General features: G+C 43.3%; 1 protein-coding gene and 1 long non-coding RNA gene across 2 annotated transcripts in view; one reads left to right on the forward strand and one right to left on the reverse strand.

The window, feature by feature from the left end:
• Positions 1-69: 69 nt before the first annotated feature.
• On the reverse strand, positions 70-18,231 carry betaCOP (coatomer subunit beta). Its single transcript, XM_034969433.2, has 20 exons — positions 18,068-18,231; positions 17,457-17,545; positions 16,286-16,515; positions 15,665-15,834; positions 15,034-15,241; positions 14,410-14,547; positions 13,612-13,810; positions 13,388-13,533; positions 12,619-12,759; positions 12,228-12,392; positions 10,331-10,446; positions 9,746-9,930; positions 9,014-9,198; positions 7,979-8,123; positions 7,746-7,889; positions 6,966-7,127; positions 6,520-6,665; positions 3,025-3,114; positions 2,259-2,411; positions 70-1,558 (listed from the first exon to the last, which is right to left on the reverse strand). Exons 2-20 carry the CDS (start codon positions 17,539-17,541, stop codon positions 1,472-1,474), a joined length of 2,895 nt encoding a protein of 964 aa, XP_034825324.1. The 5' UTR covers positions 17,542-17,545; positions 18,068-18,231; the 3' UTR covers positions 70-1,471.
• LOC138402504 (uncharacterized) overlaps positions 17,000-18,454 on the forward strand; it is a 73,040-nt gene continuing 71,585 nt past the window's right edge. Inside the window, exon 1 of the long non-coding RNA XR_011236879.1 lies at positions 17,000-17,057. This is a non-coding gene — a long non-coding RNA (uncharacterized lncRNA). The remainder of the gene's footprint in view (positions 17,058-18,454) is intronic.

Consider the following 18,454-nt stretch of genomic DNA (forward strand, 5'->3'; position numbering starts at 1 on the left):
TTATATCAAAGAACGTATTTTTCACAGAAATTACGATTGATGGTATTTTTTTTTTGTTACGGGATGTTATATGGAAAATTATTAATTATTCACTTAATATACAAATCGACATCGCCGCGCTGCTTTAAAGCATTTGTATCTATCAAATAACATATTGATATAAATAAATTTTGTTTAAAAACAATAGGAATAATAATATAAACGGAACTACTATTACAATTAGTTAATTATATTTAAGTATCACTACGAAATATCTTTTTTTCTTAGCTGATTTATAAGGTAAAATTTATTTTTTGCTTCTCGCAAAACGCGTAGGTACCTGTGTACCTGTGTGGAACAAACAGGTACAGACGGTTCTTGCCACGAACTAACAATAAAACTGTGGAAACCCAAACTCAGATGAGATACTCTAGGGCCGGATCTCCTACGTCAAAAATTTAGCAAAAAATTTTCAGCGTCATTGCGTCTTATAATCTTTATAATCTAATACCCACTTTAGATTGGATAGCCGTTAATATTCTCAAAGTTTATTTTTATTAAATTTTTGCGATCCAAGATAACAGTCTCAGATTGGGTTCCCGACCTCACTCCATGAAGCCCTCGGCAACCTGGGCGGTCTACTTGACTTCTGGAGCGAGCTTGGATGGCTGGAGTGAAGACTTGGGCGGGGAGGGGCGATGCACGCACAACAGACGGAAACTGTTAAGTGCGGAAACCAGCCCAGAGCGAAGAAGAAGAAGAACAATCTCACATTGTGAATCGCAGAGCACTCGCATATCAAATGAATAAAAAGCATATTCCAATTCATTTAAAAAATTCTCAATCAAAATATTGTACAAACACACAAATGAGAGAGCCTAGAGACTTGTAAGGCCACAAACGAACGCGGGGATGTAAATGTGCGCGTTTGAGAGCGCTTACTCGCAACTGATTGGTCCGACATGCGCGCACACTTATGCAATGCCCATGTATACGACGTAACCACAAGTAAAGTTCACTCGCCTTCGTGAATTGCAAGAACTGTAACTAAAATATGGTCGCAGGAGACCCAGCTTAGAATGTTTTGAAATTGAACTGAGTTCCATTTACCGTTTACGCCAACTAGGGAAAAGTAGATAACTGGCCCCGATTCTCTAGTCTCTCTCTAAACTAAATTTAGAGTATCTGCATCCTTTTCTTTTTACTAATGCTAAAAAAGGAACGGAACATGACTTTCACATTTAAAGACTCTAAATTTTAGTGCACAATACAAATTTAAACAGTAGGTTCGCGAGTGCGTGCTAAAATCACGGGTTTTACCATCTAAAAATTAAATTTAGAAATGTCAAACTGCTTCTGTCCTTTTCATATTACAATAGTAAGAAGAGGGTGCGAATACTCTAAAATTAGGTTGTGCTTAGAATCGGTGCCAATAGTGTACTACATAAGATTAGAAATATAACTAGGAACGTAAAGTTATCTAGGTTAGTATTTACGCGGCCGCGATTGTGTCGGGCTGCTTCTGCGGAGGACACTTCTGCATCATGTTGATCTTGTCGCCCAGGCTCAGCGCCATGCCCTGTAACCACAGAGAGTTCAACCTCAACAGTACGAAATCTTAAAATGTTGGCGGAGGACCGGGGAGAGAACGCTTTGTTGTGATTGGTGGACTCAAAACTCACGTAATCAGGACAATGTGCGGAATGAGGGTACCGAACGCGCGTGGGCCGATTTTTCTGCTAAGCAACTGCCTAAGCTTGGCGATCGGGAGTGTCCGGCTATTAGGCGTATATGGTGGTCTCGACAATGGACATATCTCCACAGAGCGATACTATCACCGACGATAGTAGGCCGGATTCGGTGCGGTTCCTTCTCCCGTGCAGATGGCGCCTTAGCAGGGCAGTTTTTTTAAATAAATTTTTAAAGAAAGGGGAATATTAGCCATGTTTGACTAATATTCCCCTTTTCCCCTCTAACTAAGCGTAAAGCTTGTACGACAGTAGTGCAACGGGTAGGGTTTGACCGGCGACCTTTCGAATTGAAATTCGATCCTATAACGATAGTCGATCCGTAGCTCTGTTGTGGTGTGATAGAAGAACAAATGCTTGAAAAATAGCATGCTATCCTGAGGAAACTGTTTTTCCGAGATAAAAAGTAGCCTATATCATTTTCCAGGTCCTCAACTATACCAGCCGGGCAATTAAGAGCCTCAGTACCTCAACAGTATGCATTGAGGTACTGAGGTTTTTAATTGCAGGTGGTCAACTGGCGGGTGTTACCTGTGTCTTGGCGCGGATCCTCACATGGCCCACCACGGGCGCGTTGGCGCGATGCAGCGGCGTCTCGATGCTGAGGTTGGCGAGCGCGTCCTCGCCGAAGATCGAGCGCGCGTACAGGTTCGCCGCCATGAACCCGCACTGACCAGACAGCGCCTGATCAACACACCAGTTTCCCTTAGCCTGAACTCCATACAGCTTAGTACGCGACTGGTCAAGATAGCAATCGGGCACGCTAACGGTTCGGGCGAGCGTGACGTGCGGGTGTGCGGGGCGTCCCCCGCCTTATACCCCAATTGCCCCTGTCGCGTACTATACTTAGACTTTTACAGGGTTAAAACGAGACAGTTTTATGTCCTTTAAGCCGGATCGAGCCGTGCATGCAAATAGGTATTATGACATAGATGTCCGAAAATTCAACCCCTAATGGGGAAAAAATAATAGCGGTTTGATAACGCGTTAACTTGTCACTTATGTATGGGTTTGTAGGCAATAAATTTGCGAACTCCGCCCCTTTAGGACCGATCGAACACAGCCTATTAAGTGTAATAATGGGTCAGTAAAAGCTGCTATAATTATTTTGATGCTTGAACTATTATTAGAAACCGTTATTTACGCATATGACTCCTATTGTTTTGTACGTACTTTAACGTACCTAATATTCTCCTACATACGGATTATATCGCGTGGACCACATATGGTTTAAAGTTTATGTGGTCCACGCGGACAAAGTCGCGGGCATAATGTAGTAAAAAATAAGAAAACTCACCTTATCCGGCGTGAGGCACTTCATGTTGGTAGACGCGAGGAGATGCTGCAGGTACTCCCGCAAATCCGTGATGTTCGTGTTCACGGACACCTGACCAACAGAAAATTATTGTTTCATCGAGACATTTTCTACAATAGTTTTGAGATGAAATGAGGGGTAAGTAAGTAAAGTAAAGTAAAAGTAAAATATGCTTTATTGTACACCAAAACAAAAACAATAGACATATAACAAATACAGCATGTACAATAGGCGGCCTTATCGCTAAAATAGCGATCTCTTCCAGGCAACCTTAGGGTAGAGGATATTATAAAAATTAAAGAAAGCGGAAGGGGTGTACTAATTAAATAAAGTAAATACACATAATATACGTATGTATATATATATAAATGAAAATACAACAGTAAATAAGAGAGGAATAGACGACAGATAAGTGGAATAAAAGTAAAAATAAATAAACACATCAAATGGAGGATAAATAAAATAGCTTCAATTTTGTTTTAAAAATAGATAGTGATTGAGACTGTTTGATATCCAAGGGGAGAGAATTCCATAGCAGTATAGCGGTAACAGTAAATGATTTAGCATAATAAGAAGAGGAGTGTGTAGGAATTTTCAGGCGTAGATTATTTTGAGAACGAAGAGAAAAAGAGTGTGTATCACATCGGTACTCAAAACGTTCTTTAAGATAAAGAGGAATGGAGGGATTGAACAGTATACAGTAAAGAAGATGAAGAATATGAGTATTCCTGCGAAGACGAATCGGGAGCCACTTGAGCTTACGGCGGTACTCGGAGACATGGTCATACTTTCGCAGCCCAAATACGAACCTTATACAAAGATTTTGAAGCCGCTCAAGTTTGTTCAGTTGGTCCTCAGTTAGGTTAAGATAGCAAGTATCAGCGTAATCGAGGATTGGTAGAAGTAGAGACTGAGCCAGCGCAACCTTAGCAGGAATAGGAAGAACATTACGCAATCTTCGGAGAGAGCCGACTGCACCAAACATCTTTCTGCTCAGCTCACTCATTTGTGGTATCCAAGTCAGAGATTGGTCAAAAGTAATGCCTAGATTTTATACTTTGCTGCTGTATGGAATATGAACCCCATCGAACATTATAGGCGGCAGCTGTGCTAATGTTACCCGAGACATTAATTTTGGACTCCCGATAATAATGACCTGAGTCTTCTTTGGATTCACTGTTAGGCTAAATGAGTTACTCCATTTTGAAATTTGTAAAAGATTTTCATTTACCAAATTAATAGTGTCGGGCAAATCTTCTATTTTACACAGTGAATAGATCTGTAAATCGTCTGCATACAGGTGGTAGAGAGAAGTAATATGGGAGCAAATAGAATTGATGAAAATGGAAAACAAGAGAGGAGACAACACGCCACCTTGCGGGACGCCGGCCCTGACAACAGACCAATCAGAAGATGAGTCTTGTACTCGTACACGTTGTCGGCGTCCATGCAAGTAACTTTGAAACCAGCTAATTACCTCAGGAGATATGTTAAGAGAACTTAATACAGCGAGTAGAATATCAAAGTCCACAGTATTGAAGGCATTACTAAAATCAAGTAATGTCAGTACCGTAACCTGTCGATTATCCATACCACGCCGTATGTCATCCGTAATTTTAATTAATGCAGTAGTTGTACTATGACCGGGACGGAAACCAGATTGAAAAGGATTTAGAAGATTATGTTTAGAAAGGAACGCACTCAGCTGTTGGTGTATAAGGCGCTCAAGTGCTTTGGACAGAAAAGGAAGGATGGATATGGGACGATAGTCAGCATAAGTTGGATTAGGTTTCTTAGGGAGTGGGATTATTTGAGCGTCTTTACAGGATGAAGGGAACTCTTTGGAATCAATGGAATGGTTAAAGACGTATGTGATAATAGGAGCTAAGATATCAAGGATTGGGATGATCATCTTACGACTAATGCAATCAGATCCAACTGCGTCGGAAGAGATGGCTAAGATGTTCTTCTTAACATCACTGATAGTAAATTGGCTAAAGAAAAGAGGAGGGAAGTCAGGAGTTGATATAGCAGAAAGTTGGTTAATAGTGCTTAATTTAGCGGTACTGTTTATAGTAGCAGAAGAGGAGAAATGCTGATTTAGCTGATTTAAGTCTAAATTAAGGGAATTTAAATTTTGTTTTGCCTTTCCAACCCCTAAAGATCTGAGAAAATTCCACACTTTTGTCGGGGTAATAGGCTGGCATGGTATGGGCATATAATGCGGAGGGAAGAAAGCCATGTCACTAGAAGAATGTTAAATATGCATGTGGAAGGAAAAAAGAGGAGAGGACGACCAAAGAAAAGGTGGATGGATTGCGTGAAAGAGGATAGGCGTGAAAAAGAAGTGGATAATACGTTGACGAATGACAGGAATGAGTGGAAGAAGAAGACATGTTGTGCCGACCCCACGTAGCGTGGGATAAGGTAAGGAAAAAGAAGAAGAAGTTTTGAGATGAAATGAAAATATTTATTTCATCTCACTCGCTCGGATAGAATTCTTTTGCCCTTTGAAATCTGAGTGGAAAGTGGTAATTTTGCTCACTAGCGTGCAAAGTACAAGTTGAAATTCGAACGTGACAAACTGTAGAACGTCCTTCACCTTGTTCTCCCACTCGAACTCCGCCCACATGTGGCGGAAGTCGGCGTCGCTGCACGCGGCCGGCTGGATGTAGTCCACGATGTCGATGTGGATGTCGTTCAGCACCACCACGCCGCGGTCCATCGACGCGCCGCTCACTTCATATACTACACTAAACAGATAGACATACTGTTACCTTGTTCTCCCACTCGAACTCCGCCCACATGTGGCGGAAGTCGGCGTCGCTGCACGCGGCCGGCTGGATGTAGTCCACGATGTCGATGTGGATGTCGTTCAGCACCACCACGCCGCGGTCCATCGACGCGCCGCTCACTTCATATACTACACTAAACAGATAGACATACTGTTACCTTGTTCTCCCACTCGAACTCCGCCCACATGTGGCGGAAGTCGGCGTCGCTGCACGCGGCCGGCTGGATGTAGTCCACGATGTCGATGTGGATGTCGTTCAGCACCACCACGCCGCGGTCCATCGACGCGCCGCTCACTTCATATACTACACTAAACAGATAGACATACTGTTACCTTGTTCTCCCACTCGAACTCCGCCCACATGTGGCGGAAGTCGGCGTCGCTGCACGCGGCCGGCTGGATGTAGTCCACGATGTCGATGTGGATGTCGTTCAGCACCACCACGCCGCGGTCCATCGACGCGCCGCTCACTTCATATACTACACTAAACAGATAGACATACTGTTACCTTGTTCTCCCACTCGAACTCCGCCCACATGTGGCGGAAGTCGGCGTCGCTGCACGCGGCCGGCTGGATGTAGTCCACGATGTCGATGTGGATGTCGTTCAGCACCACCACGCCGCGGTCCATCGACGCGCCGCTCACTTCATATACTACACTAAACAGATAGACATACTGTTACCTTGTTCTCCCACTCGAACTCCGCCCACATGTGGCGGAAGTCGGCGTCGCTGCACGCGGCCGGCTGGATGTAGTCCACGATGTCGATGTGGATGTCGTTCAGCACCACCACGCCGCGGTCCATCGACGCGCCGCTCACTTCGTATACTGAACGAAACAGATGGATATTAGGTACTTCTCAAAGCAGAACTTATTTAGGAGTAGCTCAGATATTTTTTGGGCAGAAGTAACGTTCGCGATACTCCCGACCGACGGAAACAGAAAAGCTGCTTTGAGGCTGCCATCTTTTCGAGATGCTTAAATTACCACAACGGCAAAAAGTTTATGTCCAAATACATTTGTTAATTTACATGAGTATGTATAGAGTAAAACGCACTTGTGCGACGCGGCAGGCAGCTGTGCGGCACGGGCGAATGAAAAAAAATGCGTTAAAAAGTAATGACTAACCAATGTTGCCGAAGATGATGCCATTTTCTGTTGATGCGACTTTAACGTGTGCGCGGATGGTGGCAAAGTCCCGCGGCGCCAACACCACGCCCGCGGGCCTTTCCACCAAGCGAAGCTCTCCCAGTGTTGCTAGCTCAACCGTGCAATTCTGAAGAGTATCATCTGAGAACAAAATATATTATTGTAGGTACAGCAGATTTTACCTACGACTACGACCTATTACCTTTTATAATAAAATCCCGCAAACTATTTTGGACTTACCTTTGCACAAGTTTAAAAAATCTATTAAAAATATGCTCCTGAAAAAAGCATATTACACAATTGAAGATTATCTAAATGATAAAAGAGCGTGGATTTGACCTGCAGCTCGTTCCAGCAACGCACAAGACTGCAAATACTATTTTATACATGGCATAATTTTGTACCTATATCAAATATTGAAAAGAGCAACCGCCGAGTTTCTTGCTGGTTCTTCTCGGCAGGAAAGGCATTCCGAACCAGTGGTAGATGCATCCGACTATTCGTAAGCACTTGTAAAAGTTTATACGAATAAAAAAAAGATTTTCATTTCATTTCATTTTCATTTCATTTCATTTCATTTTTAAAAATTAAATCTTTTAATTTTATGAGGGCCCGTACATTGTATTTGGGGAATACAGGAACAATATTGAGCAGAAGCATTCGAAAAAGATCCCCATTTAACTATAAGACTAGGCGCAATATTTGGAACCCATTATGATGCTGGAATTTAATTTTTTAGAAAGGCCTAAAAGCACTTACCGGTCTGGTTAACAACTAGCACGTCTAGCACTATGTCGTACTGGTTAACGGCCACGATAGCCTCTGCGTACACGGGGTCCGAGAATCCTGTCAGTTGCGTCACCTTGGACAGCTTGCCGCGCTCCTCTGATGCTGTTGTGCGTCCTGCGTGACAAGAAAAAAAAATGAAATTTCTTCTTTGATAAATATTGATTGGAGTCTTCGTCTATAGGCTTTAGCACATCGTGAGTCACCTTGCAGCGCCTTGCTGAGCGACAGCTCGAACATATCGTGATGCGCCGCAGCGGCCGCGCCCGCCAACACCGCGAAGTTGATGCCCGTCTCCACGTCCACGCGCCGCGCGTCGCGGGCTTCGCGGTCCGACCGCTCCTGTTGTTGCTGTGAACACCACGGAAATACGGTATTTGTAACGAGGCGAAGTAGATTCTAAGCTGAAGCTGTGATTTATTTATTTATTCAACTCTTTAAATCTAGCATTACAGGAAATGGTCCTAATGCACTAGATTAAGCCTTAAATATTATCTAAATCTAATTAATATATTAAACTAAAAATTAAAAAAACTTATATTAAACCCCCACTATCGTAGCAGATAGCCTAGTGGTTATGACATCCGCCACCTAATCAGAGATTGGGGATTCGATCCCGGCCACGCACCTTTAACCTTTCAGAATTAGGTACGCTTTAAGATATTAAATATCACTTGCTTTAACGGTGAAGAAAAACATTGTGAGGAAACCCGCATGCGTGAGAATTATCCATAATGTTCTCAAAAGTGCTTGAAGTCTGCCAATCTTCACTTGGTCAGCGTGGTAAACTATGGCCAAAACTCTTCTCACTCTGAGAGAAGACCCTTGGTCTGTAGTGAGCCGACGATGGGTTGATCATGATGACGATGAAGTAGATTAGGTTGTCTCAGGGCCTAGACTAAACTTTTAAAAGTCCCTAAATTATCCCATCCCACTTATTTATCCTCATAAATATAGGGAGGAGATTCCTAAGTAACCCCTAAAAATAAAAAATAAATCTAAGTAAGCTGTTTTATCAGCTGCTCGATTGCGGTCTAGTGACAGCTACAATGTCACGATCGAAATCACCTCTGATTGGTTGACGCTCGCTCACTATTGGCTACAATGCATTGTTGCAACAAAAATCGCACAAATTCAGCCAATCAGAACAATTGAAATTGTAATAATGATTGAAGCGGGTTTTACGAAATCGACCTACAGGTTGTAACTAATTAGCGTATGGAATATACACAATGTATTACCTCGGCCTCAGGCAGTAAAGAGGGCGCAGCTCGATCAGGCAGCGCCAGTAGAGCGGCTAAGGCATTCCGCGAGCCGCCCAGCAGAGCGTCCTTAATGACAGCGGGTTTAGCCGCGGCTGCGCGCACGCATGTAGCTCCGTGCTCCATATCGTCCGCAGTTAGACCACTGCTCGCTCCTGTCGTGCCTACGAGAATACAAAAAAGAAACTGGTCAAGTCCCAGAGCCCAGAACACGGGTTGCAGAAGATTAGGAACACCCTTCCAGCATCAGTTTTCCCCTCCAATTATAATATGGGTACCTTCAAGTAAAAAAAAAACAGGCATGCTACTTGCTACAACCTTTGACATTTATATTTCAGTACCTAGTTCAAAATTAAATTGTACTTTTTTTCCCAAAAACTGTTTTTAGAAAGTTCATACTGATTTTTAAAAAAAATTCAAACTCTCGCTTTTCATGGTAAATTTTTTTTTATGTATATAAATAAAAAAGTGTTACCCTGATTTTTTTTTCAAAATATGAATATGCCTGATATGGCACTTGTGGACTTACTCGCGTTTTGCTAATGATAGATAACAGCGAAGTAACAAATACATAGCGCGATTGGCCTGTACGGATTGGCCACACGCGAGCAAGTTTGACCAATGGTGAGAAGGTAACAGTGAATTTTGTTCTCTGTAAACTAACTTACTTGTTCTACTGAGGGAGCCCAGGTAATAAACAATGATATTTACCCGCGTTCTGCTTATGATAGGCTAACAGCGAAGCGGCGAGATGCAAGGCGCGGTTGGCCTGCGCAGGGTCGTCCAGGCGCAGAGCAAGTTTGGCCAGCGCGGAGCACGCGCACGCCGCAGTGAAACTTTCTCCCTCACGCAAGGCACTGCTCAGACCGCCTGCGTTGCTGTCTGTTGATTGCGCCCTGGTCGAAACAGATGGAAGCCTTAAGATCCGGTTCGAAGGACCAATAAATTTAATGTGTTAATTTTATTTTCGCGATATTCATAAAACAAAAACATTTTTATTTCAGTGACTAAAGATTACGATAAGCCTGATACTGTGGGATAAAATGGCGGTAGCGTGCATTTCATAGAGGCAGAAAAGCACTGCTTACCCTAGCGATACCAAAGAATTTCGAATTGTTTAGTTGAGGCAAAGTAAAGGCAGCGTAGCTACGTTGCTAGTGACTAATAGAGTTGGCGCCGGGGCTTCCTTCTCTTTCGCACCGTCCTTCTCACTCTCCGCCTTTTCTCCTTCCTGGGCAGTGCTAAGGTAGAGTCAAAGAATTTAGAATAGAATATTGCAGATTTTAGGCAACTAACTTGGGCAAGTTGAAGGCGGACTGCGTGGCGTAAGCGCCGTCGCTAGTGACGAGAGTTCTCGCCGGGGCTTCCTTCTCTTTCACACCTTCCTTCTCACCCTCCGCTTTTTCTCCTTCCTAGACCAAACATAGGGGCTGATTCTCTTGTACACATTCTCTAAACTAAACTAAATTAAGAGGTCTAAATCTAGTGCTATCCTTTTCCGCAAGCAGTATTATGACAGGGATAGCAATAGATTTAGACGTGTCATTTTAGTTTAGTTTAGACATTGTGTACAAGAGAATCGTCCCCAATACCGGGTTATATTATATTTTGTTTATTTATTCTAGAGCAATTCTGCCTTTTGGGCAGGCGCGCTCCACCTGTCTGTCTGGTAGGAATACAGTCAAGCGCAAGCCTCCTATACATAGTTGAAAAAAATTGGTTCTTCACAGCGGTGAATTAACACTATGCATATTGTTCAGTGCAAATACATTTCATGATTGAATCGCTGATAGAATGGGATTGCTTTTATTGCACACTCATCTCTAATCTCAATACATAAAAGGAAAAGGTGACTGACTGACTGATCTATCAACACACAGCTCAAACTACTGGACGGCCGACAGATCGGGCTGTTTGGCATGCAGATAGCTTTTATGACGTAGACATCCGCTAAGAAAGAATTTTTGAAAATTCAACTCCATAGGGGTTTAAAAATGATGTAGTCCACGCAGAATAAGTCGCGAATATAAGCTAGTAAGAGATAAGAGCCGTCGAAGGGGGCATCACCATCGACATATTTCTAGGAACGTGACCCCTGTCTACTTTCTGTAATAGCTCGTCTGTAAAGCAAGAGGTCTCATCGTCAATTCCTCAGTGCCTCATATTAGAACGTGATATACTTGTATGTAAACTCATTACATCTAAAGTAAAGAAAGAATAAAATAGCGTTCTATATTTGTAAGTCTGTCACTTATGAGTTGTCGTTATCGTTGGAAAAAGTAATGTCTTTCTGTTAAAATAATAAATTATATTTTATGTATTTATCAAGATTGAATTTATTGGGCGATCCATCTCCTAATCATAAATAGGGCCGATTATAGAAAAGGCAAGAGCATTATTATGCGAAGCTAATTTAAATAAGAAGTATTAGGCGGAAGCTGTAAATACTGTTGTATATTTAAAAAATAGAAGTCCTACTAAGGCTGTAACAGATAGTGTTCCGGAGGAGTTATGGACAGGAAAGAAAGTTGATCTAAGTCATCTTAAGGTGTTCGGTTGTTTACCTTACGGATTGATACCGAAACAAAAGAGACAAAAATTGGACAGTAAAACAGTACCTACGATTTTTGTTGGATATCCTAATAACACTAAGGGTTATCGGTTGATGAATCCAAAGACGAGTACCGTTCATGTATACCTCAAGACGAATGTGTTCCAACCAGTGTGTTCTTCCCGTCCTCACCTATGGTGCTGAAACGTGGACACTAACAAACGGCCTTGTCCACAAACTCAAAGTCGCTCAGCGAGCTATGGAGAGGGCTATGTTAGGAGTTTCCTTACGGGACAAGATCCGAAATGAGGAGATCCGCAGGAGAACCAAGGTCACTGACATAGCCCAAACTATTAGCAAGCTGAAGTGGCAGTGGGCAGGTCATGCCTGTCGTAGAGGCGATGGCCGTTGGAGCCGGAAACTCCTTGAGTGGAGACCGCGTTTAAGCAAGCGTAGTGTGGGACGCCCTCCAGCACGATGGACCGACGATATAAAGAGGCTGGCGGGAAGTGGCTGGATGAGGAAGGCTGAGGACCGGGTGTGGTGGCGCTCTTTAGGGAAGGCCTATGTCCAACAGTGGACGTCCACAGGCTGATGATGATGATGATGATGATGATGAAGCAAGAGGAGGAAAGCTCTCACAGGCTTGGCGTCGTCCTGCGGTTGCGCGAGCACGGGCAGCGCGGCGGCGAGCACGTCCAAGGCTGCGCGCGCACTGGCCGCGGTCTCCGCGAACTCCGCCAGCAGCCACAGCGCCGAGCGGACTATCTTGCCGACACGGATGCTGCTGATGCACTCCAGGAGTTTCTGCGCACAGAGTGTACTAATAATTTCAATTCATAGGAGGGGAAAAGGGAATATTAGTCAAGATAAACATGGCTACAGTAAGCGGCTTTGTAGAGCGTTGTCCCTGTCACTTATACATATATGACGTGTCGGTCTCAATAATATGGACAACACTCTACAAATCTGCTATCTCCTTCTACATGTCGATGTATATTACTTTCGGTAACTAGTATTCTTTAAAACTCACCGCATAGACTTTGGGGCGTTGCTCGGGGAAGGCGTAGAGCGCGTGGCGGAGGTACGTCAGCACGTCCTGCGCCGCCAGCTCGCTGCCGTCGCCCAGCAGCTCCAGAAGAGCTGGAGACACCGAGCTGGCCACTTCGGGGAACTGAGGGGAACAACATTGGACTCTATTGTCTCTTCACAAAAAAACGTGTGTAGTTCACATGCGGCAACCCCCCGATCGTAACGATCTCCCCGAACGATAAAAGACGTCCTAAGCACGTCCTTAGCGACTCCGACAAACAAATCATGACTGACAATGCACCCTGCACAAAACAAAACACTGCCGAAGACTAGGTCAAAACCCGGGCACGCAGCTTTAACAAGTGTTTAGTCGACGTTAGCCGGACTAGTTTCGAACCCCTACGGAGTCCTTTTTCACAGGGACTCAGTTCGCACACGCGAAAACATACTGTGAAAAAGGGCCCCCTATGGGTTCGAAACTAGTCGGGCTAACGTCGACTAAACAGCCGGGTGTGAGATATGTATAATTCAAGTTGTGAATGTGAGACCAGTTGCGAATGGGACAACTTGCAAACCAAATCAAAAATTATTTAACGGTAAAGGAAAGCATTGTGAGGAAATCTGCATGCCTGAGAGTTCTCCACAATGTTCTCAAAGGTGTGTGAAGTCTGCCAATCCACGCTTGGCCAGTGTGATGGCGATTCTGAGAGACCTGTGCTCAGTAGTGGGCCGGCGACGTGTTGATCATGATGATGATGAGTATAGCTGACCTTGAGCGCGGCGCGGTGCATGGCGCGCACGAGCAGCTGTCGGTACTTCTGCGCGTCGTCGTGGTCGGCGAGCTGCGCGCGCGCCGCCTCCTTGCGCAGCGTGCTCACCAGCTCCTCCGCGTGGCGTGACGTCAGCAGCTCCAGCGCTGGGGGACATAGCTATATTACTGACATCTCTTGTTAGAGATAGATGATGTCAACGCTAGTTATTAGGTTGATCTCACCAAGGTGCAGGGTGTGTCTCCGCACGTCCAAGTCAGAAGCCGCCAAAACCCGCAGCACGTCCATAGCGAGGTCCGGCAGAGCCCTGGAGCCAGCTTCGCCACTAGCGGCGCGCAAGGCACTGAGCTTGCCCACTACGATCAGCTTTACATTGTTGTCGCTTTCCTTCACTATGAGGTCTATGTAGCACGCGGCTGCTGCCTGCAGACCAAAAATATGTGACCTTTAGGCTGGCATATTGTACATTGAAACCAAAAATAGCATAATTAAAAAAAATGCAGTATTGAGTTACAAGTTACAACTATTAATTTGTACTTCGTAACTCTGCGGGCAAAACAGGTCCTTTATAAAGATCCTTGTCTTCAAATGTATATGACACTAGTATCACTTTCTACTTTGCCCTTTTAAACTGCGAAGCATGATGAAGGCATGTCTGAATGGTTTACCGACAGACAGTTTCTGATAAAATATACGGCCGGCTTTAAAGCTTTCATATAGCGGTGGAGTCATCATCAGAGTAAGTGTTTGATTTCGACGTGGAATGTTGTTAAAAACCGCTCTCCAAGAAACCTTTTTTTTTAAAAAAAAAGAACATTAGCCATGTTAAATGACTAATATTCCCCTTTTTCCTCTCCAACTAAGCGTGAAGCTTATGCTAGGATTAGGTACGACAATAGTGCAACGGGCGGGGTTTGAACCGTCGACCTTTCGGTTTTCAGTCCACTCCTTTACCAGTTGAGCTATTGATTTGTCAAATTTGTTTCAAAAAATGTTGTTTCAGTAGAAAAGGCAGCGCGTACCTTAATCGCCGCGGGAGCACAAGACAACGTGACGAGCGTGCCGGCGGCCTCGTACCGCACGGCGGCGCTGGGCGCGTTGAGCAGCCCGTACACCGTGCGGATGAAGCGGGAACGCTCCGACGGGTTTGCGTGGCACACCTGGATACGGACAATAGTAGTTTATGACAGTTTTTTTTCTTAATAGAGATAGCGAGCAAACGTGCAGGCGGGTTACCTGATGTTAAGTGATTACCGTCGCCCATGAACATTTGCAGCACCAAAGGAACTGCCAATGCGTTGCCGGCCTTTTAGGAATTTGTTGGTCCGCCCCTTGAATAACTCTAAGTTGTAATCTAGTGGGAACACCGCGGATGGCAGTTGGTTCCACAATTTGCATGTGCATGAAAAGAAGGATCCGGTACAACGGACGGTCGAAGTGCACCAGACACCCAGGCGGTGAGGGTGAAATTGCCTACGGTGGCGCGCGATGTGGTTGTAGAAAAAGGAGGGTGGAATGAGGTCAAAAAGCTCTTCAGAGCACTCCCCATTATAAAGGCGATAGAACACGCATAAATTGCATAACAGGGGTTATTAAAATGCGTTAGTTTAAAACTCAGCCGCAGTCGAGGTTTTTAATAGTATCACCTTGTATATCAGCTCCACTATGACCAGCTGCAGTATGTCGCCGAACGCGTGCACGTGGTCGAGCCTGTCCGCCAAGTACGCGAGCGCGCGCTCCTGGTCCGCGTGGAGCAGCATGAGGAACGCGTTGCGTTTGCACGACATGTCCTGCTCGGTCTCCAGGAACGTGCCGATCAGTTCCGGAGCGTCCGGGATCAGGAACTCGAAGTTCCTGATTAAGAAAATAAAATTTTGTTGTACATCGGCAATCTAGGTCCACCATTGCCTAGAAGATGGACACAGTGCAATGCCGGAAAAATTCCGCACTCGCTATGCTTGTGTTGTCTTTTTGAAGTAAAACTTATTTATCCGCGTAGGAATTACTATACCGTATTAACGTAATTTTTTACCACATTTTTACGAACTCGCTTTCGTCGGTTTGTTTGATTGTTTGTTTTTTAATTGTCTGCTTGATACAAATTTCGCAATCGATTTTAGACTAACTTTCCAATAAGTTAGAAGCTTGAAATTTTAAACATAGGTAGTAGTTTGGGATTGGATGGCAATGCAATATTAGCTCGCTTCCTTTTTATTACTCTCTGTTTGTTAGGTTATTAAGTTTTTGTGATGTGGGTGATTCTGTTAGATAGCTTACCGATAAATAGTGAATATCGCCAGCACGGCGTTCCTCCTGACATACGAGTGTCGGTGCTCCAGACAAGCCCGGATGGTGGGCATCAGAGGCTCCAGCAGTTCCGGCTCCTTCAGCTTGCACAGGAAGCGAAGTGTGGAGCCACGAAGGAACTCATTTGGGTGTTGCAAGTCCTGAGAAATTTATAATGTGTAGATAAATATAAAATGGCATGTTTGTCATCGATGACTCTTAAACTGACTATCCTGACTGTTGAACATAGATCTGAATATATAAAAGGAAAAGGTGAGTGACTGACTGACTGACTGACTGCCTAACTGACTGACTGATCTATCAACACACAGCTCAAACTACTGGACAGACGAGGCTGCAATTTAGCATACAGATTGCTATTATGCTATTATGACGTAGGTATCCGGTAAGAAAGGATTTTTGAAACTTCAACCCCTAAGGGGGTGAAATAGTGGTCTGAAAATGTAGTCCACGCTGACGAAGTCGCGAACATGAGCTAGTTTGAAGTAAAATTATAGATGTACTAGTATGCGTACATAGTACACACGCACGAACATACGCAAAAACGCATACACCTGCATCCTGCATGTTTAGAAAAGTAAAATATCGTACCTTTCTGTAAGCATCACAGACTAGAATCATCTCCTGCATCAGTTTGCCATCAGGGGTGGTCTTGGGCACAATCTCCCAGAAGATCAGCAGCAGCTTCTTGATGGTGTGGTCTTGCAGCGGCAGCACAAACCTGATGATGATCATCAGCAGGCCCGGGATCTTCTCCCCAGAGAGGATTATGCTGATGACTTTCTTTAATGCTTCTATTTTCTTCTTTATGTCTCCTTTTTCTGTTTTTAAAATAAAACATAACCACCTATTATGAAGTTGGTTAAGTTGGTTGGTAAGGATTGTTCTTAACCAACGAACGTCCAATTCATTAAAAAGTGTGATCAAAACAATTAACTTTAATTATGTATTTATTACATACTAGATGTTGCCCGCGACTTCGCCCGCGTGGATTTAGGTTTTTAAAAATCCCATGGGAACTCTTTGATTTTCCGGGATAAAAAGTAGCCTATCAAGCTATCGCTGTACCTAATTTCGTCAAAATCGATTGAATGGATGGGCCGTGAAAGGGTAGCAGACAGACAGACACACTTTCGCATTTATAATATTAGTATGGATTCGCAAGATTAAAATGTGCTGTCTATTGTATAAAACCTTGTTTTATTATGACAACTGCCTTTCAAAATATCTACATACTTTAATCTGAATGCTTCATACATCTCAATCAGTACCCATATAATAAATGCGAAAGTGTGTTTGTTTGTTGGTTTGTCCTTCAATCACGTCGCAACGGTGCAACGGATTTACGTGATTTTTTGCATGGGTATAGATAAAGATCTGGAGAGTGACATAGGCTACTTCTTATCCCAGAAAATCCAAGAGTTCCCACAGGATTTTTAAAAAACTAAATCCACACGGACAATGTCGCAGGCATCAGCTAGTAGGGTATAATTTCTGGGTGTTCGGATTATCGAGGTCCTGCTTTAATATTCAGTATCATGTTAAAATATGTTATAATTATATCTATTGCATTTTGTTAGTTACTATAGTCGACGCATTTTAAACTGAGACGTCCAGTTATCTGTCTATTTTGCTCGCACTTACCTACAACCTGTAAGTGTGAGCGAAACAGACTGATAACTCGACAACTCCGTTTAAAACGCATCAACTATATAATCTTAAAAATATAAAGTTTAAATTATTTATATCATTATAAACTTACCTAAATCGAGCTTCAACTGCATCTCATTATGAGGCTCAGAATCAGTTGGGAAGTTGATCAACGTGTAACAGGGTTGTTCCCCCATGGTGCTAAAACAATATGTAACATAAATGTAACTTATATGCAGAAGGATCTGGGAACCCACTGCATTATTATCCCAAGAAAACTACTACCAATATATTAATAATGGAAAGGGGTCATAACACTTGGGGAACATTAGCAGTGGGAACAGTAGCTTATGGTATCATCATACTTACAGGTCGCAAAGTATTTAAAACCGTTATCCTGTTTTAAATGTGTGTGAACACAGACTTATAAAAATTATTTTATTGAAACGTATGGCTATAACCATGCTGTAGATTGATAAGAATAGCAACTGAACAATTTTAAAGGTTCAAACAAGAGATCAGAGAATTTATTCTTAAACCTACAAACAATAGGATAAAGTTTTGCTTGCTCATCAGTAACAGTAACAAAAGAATAGACATCTTTTAAAGGGCTTAAATGCAGTAGTTAGACTAATAAATAGCACAAAAATCAAATAACTTAGCAGATTATCAACACTTGTAAACTTGGGAAGCGCCCGGCTACGTATTTGTATAAATAATTACCTTATTTATATACCTCAATTATATCTGTATAAACGCTAAGTAACACAGTATTAGCACTCAGTGTAAATATTAACTAGAATTCAGTAAAACGTCCTTAATATTACGAAATTTAACAATATTATTTCGGATACGTGTCCACGGTACCAAATACCATGACTTTGACATGTGTCACTGTGTCATGGTGTCATGACTCATGGTGTCACTTCACACCAAAGAGTAGGTATAATATGCTTCACACCATAGAGCTTCACACAAGCTTCACAGCTCAATCTTTTCACGTATTTTAAATAGGTAGGTACCTAGGTATTTTTTAGATAGGACACATTCCAAGGCTTGAATTAAACATGGCCGTAAAAACGGTAAAAACGTTGCTAGCAGACCGATTCA

This window comes from Maniola hyperantus, chromosome 6 (genome assembly GCF_902806685.2).
Source record: "Maniola hyperantus chromosome 6, iAphHyp1.2, whole genome shotgun sequence".
NCBI lineage: Eukaryota > Metazoa > Arthropoda > Insecta > Lepidoptera > Nymphalidae > Maniola > Maniola hyperantus.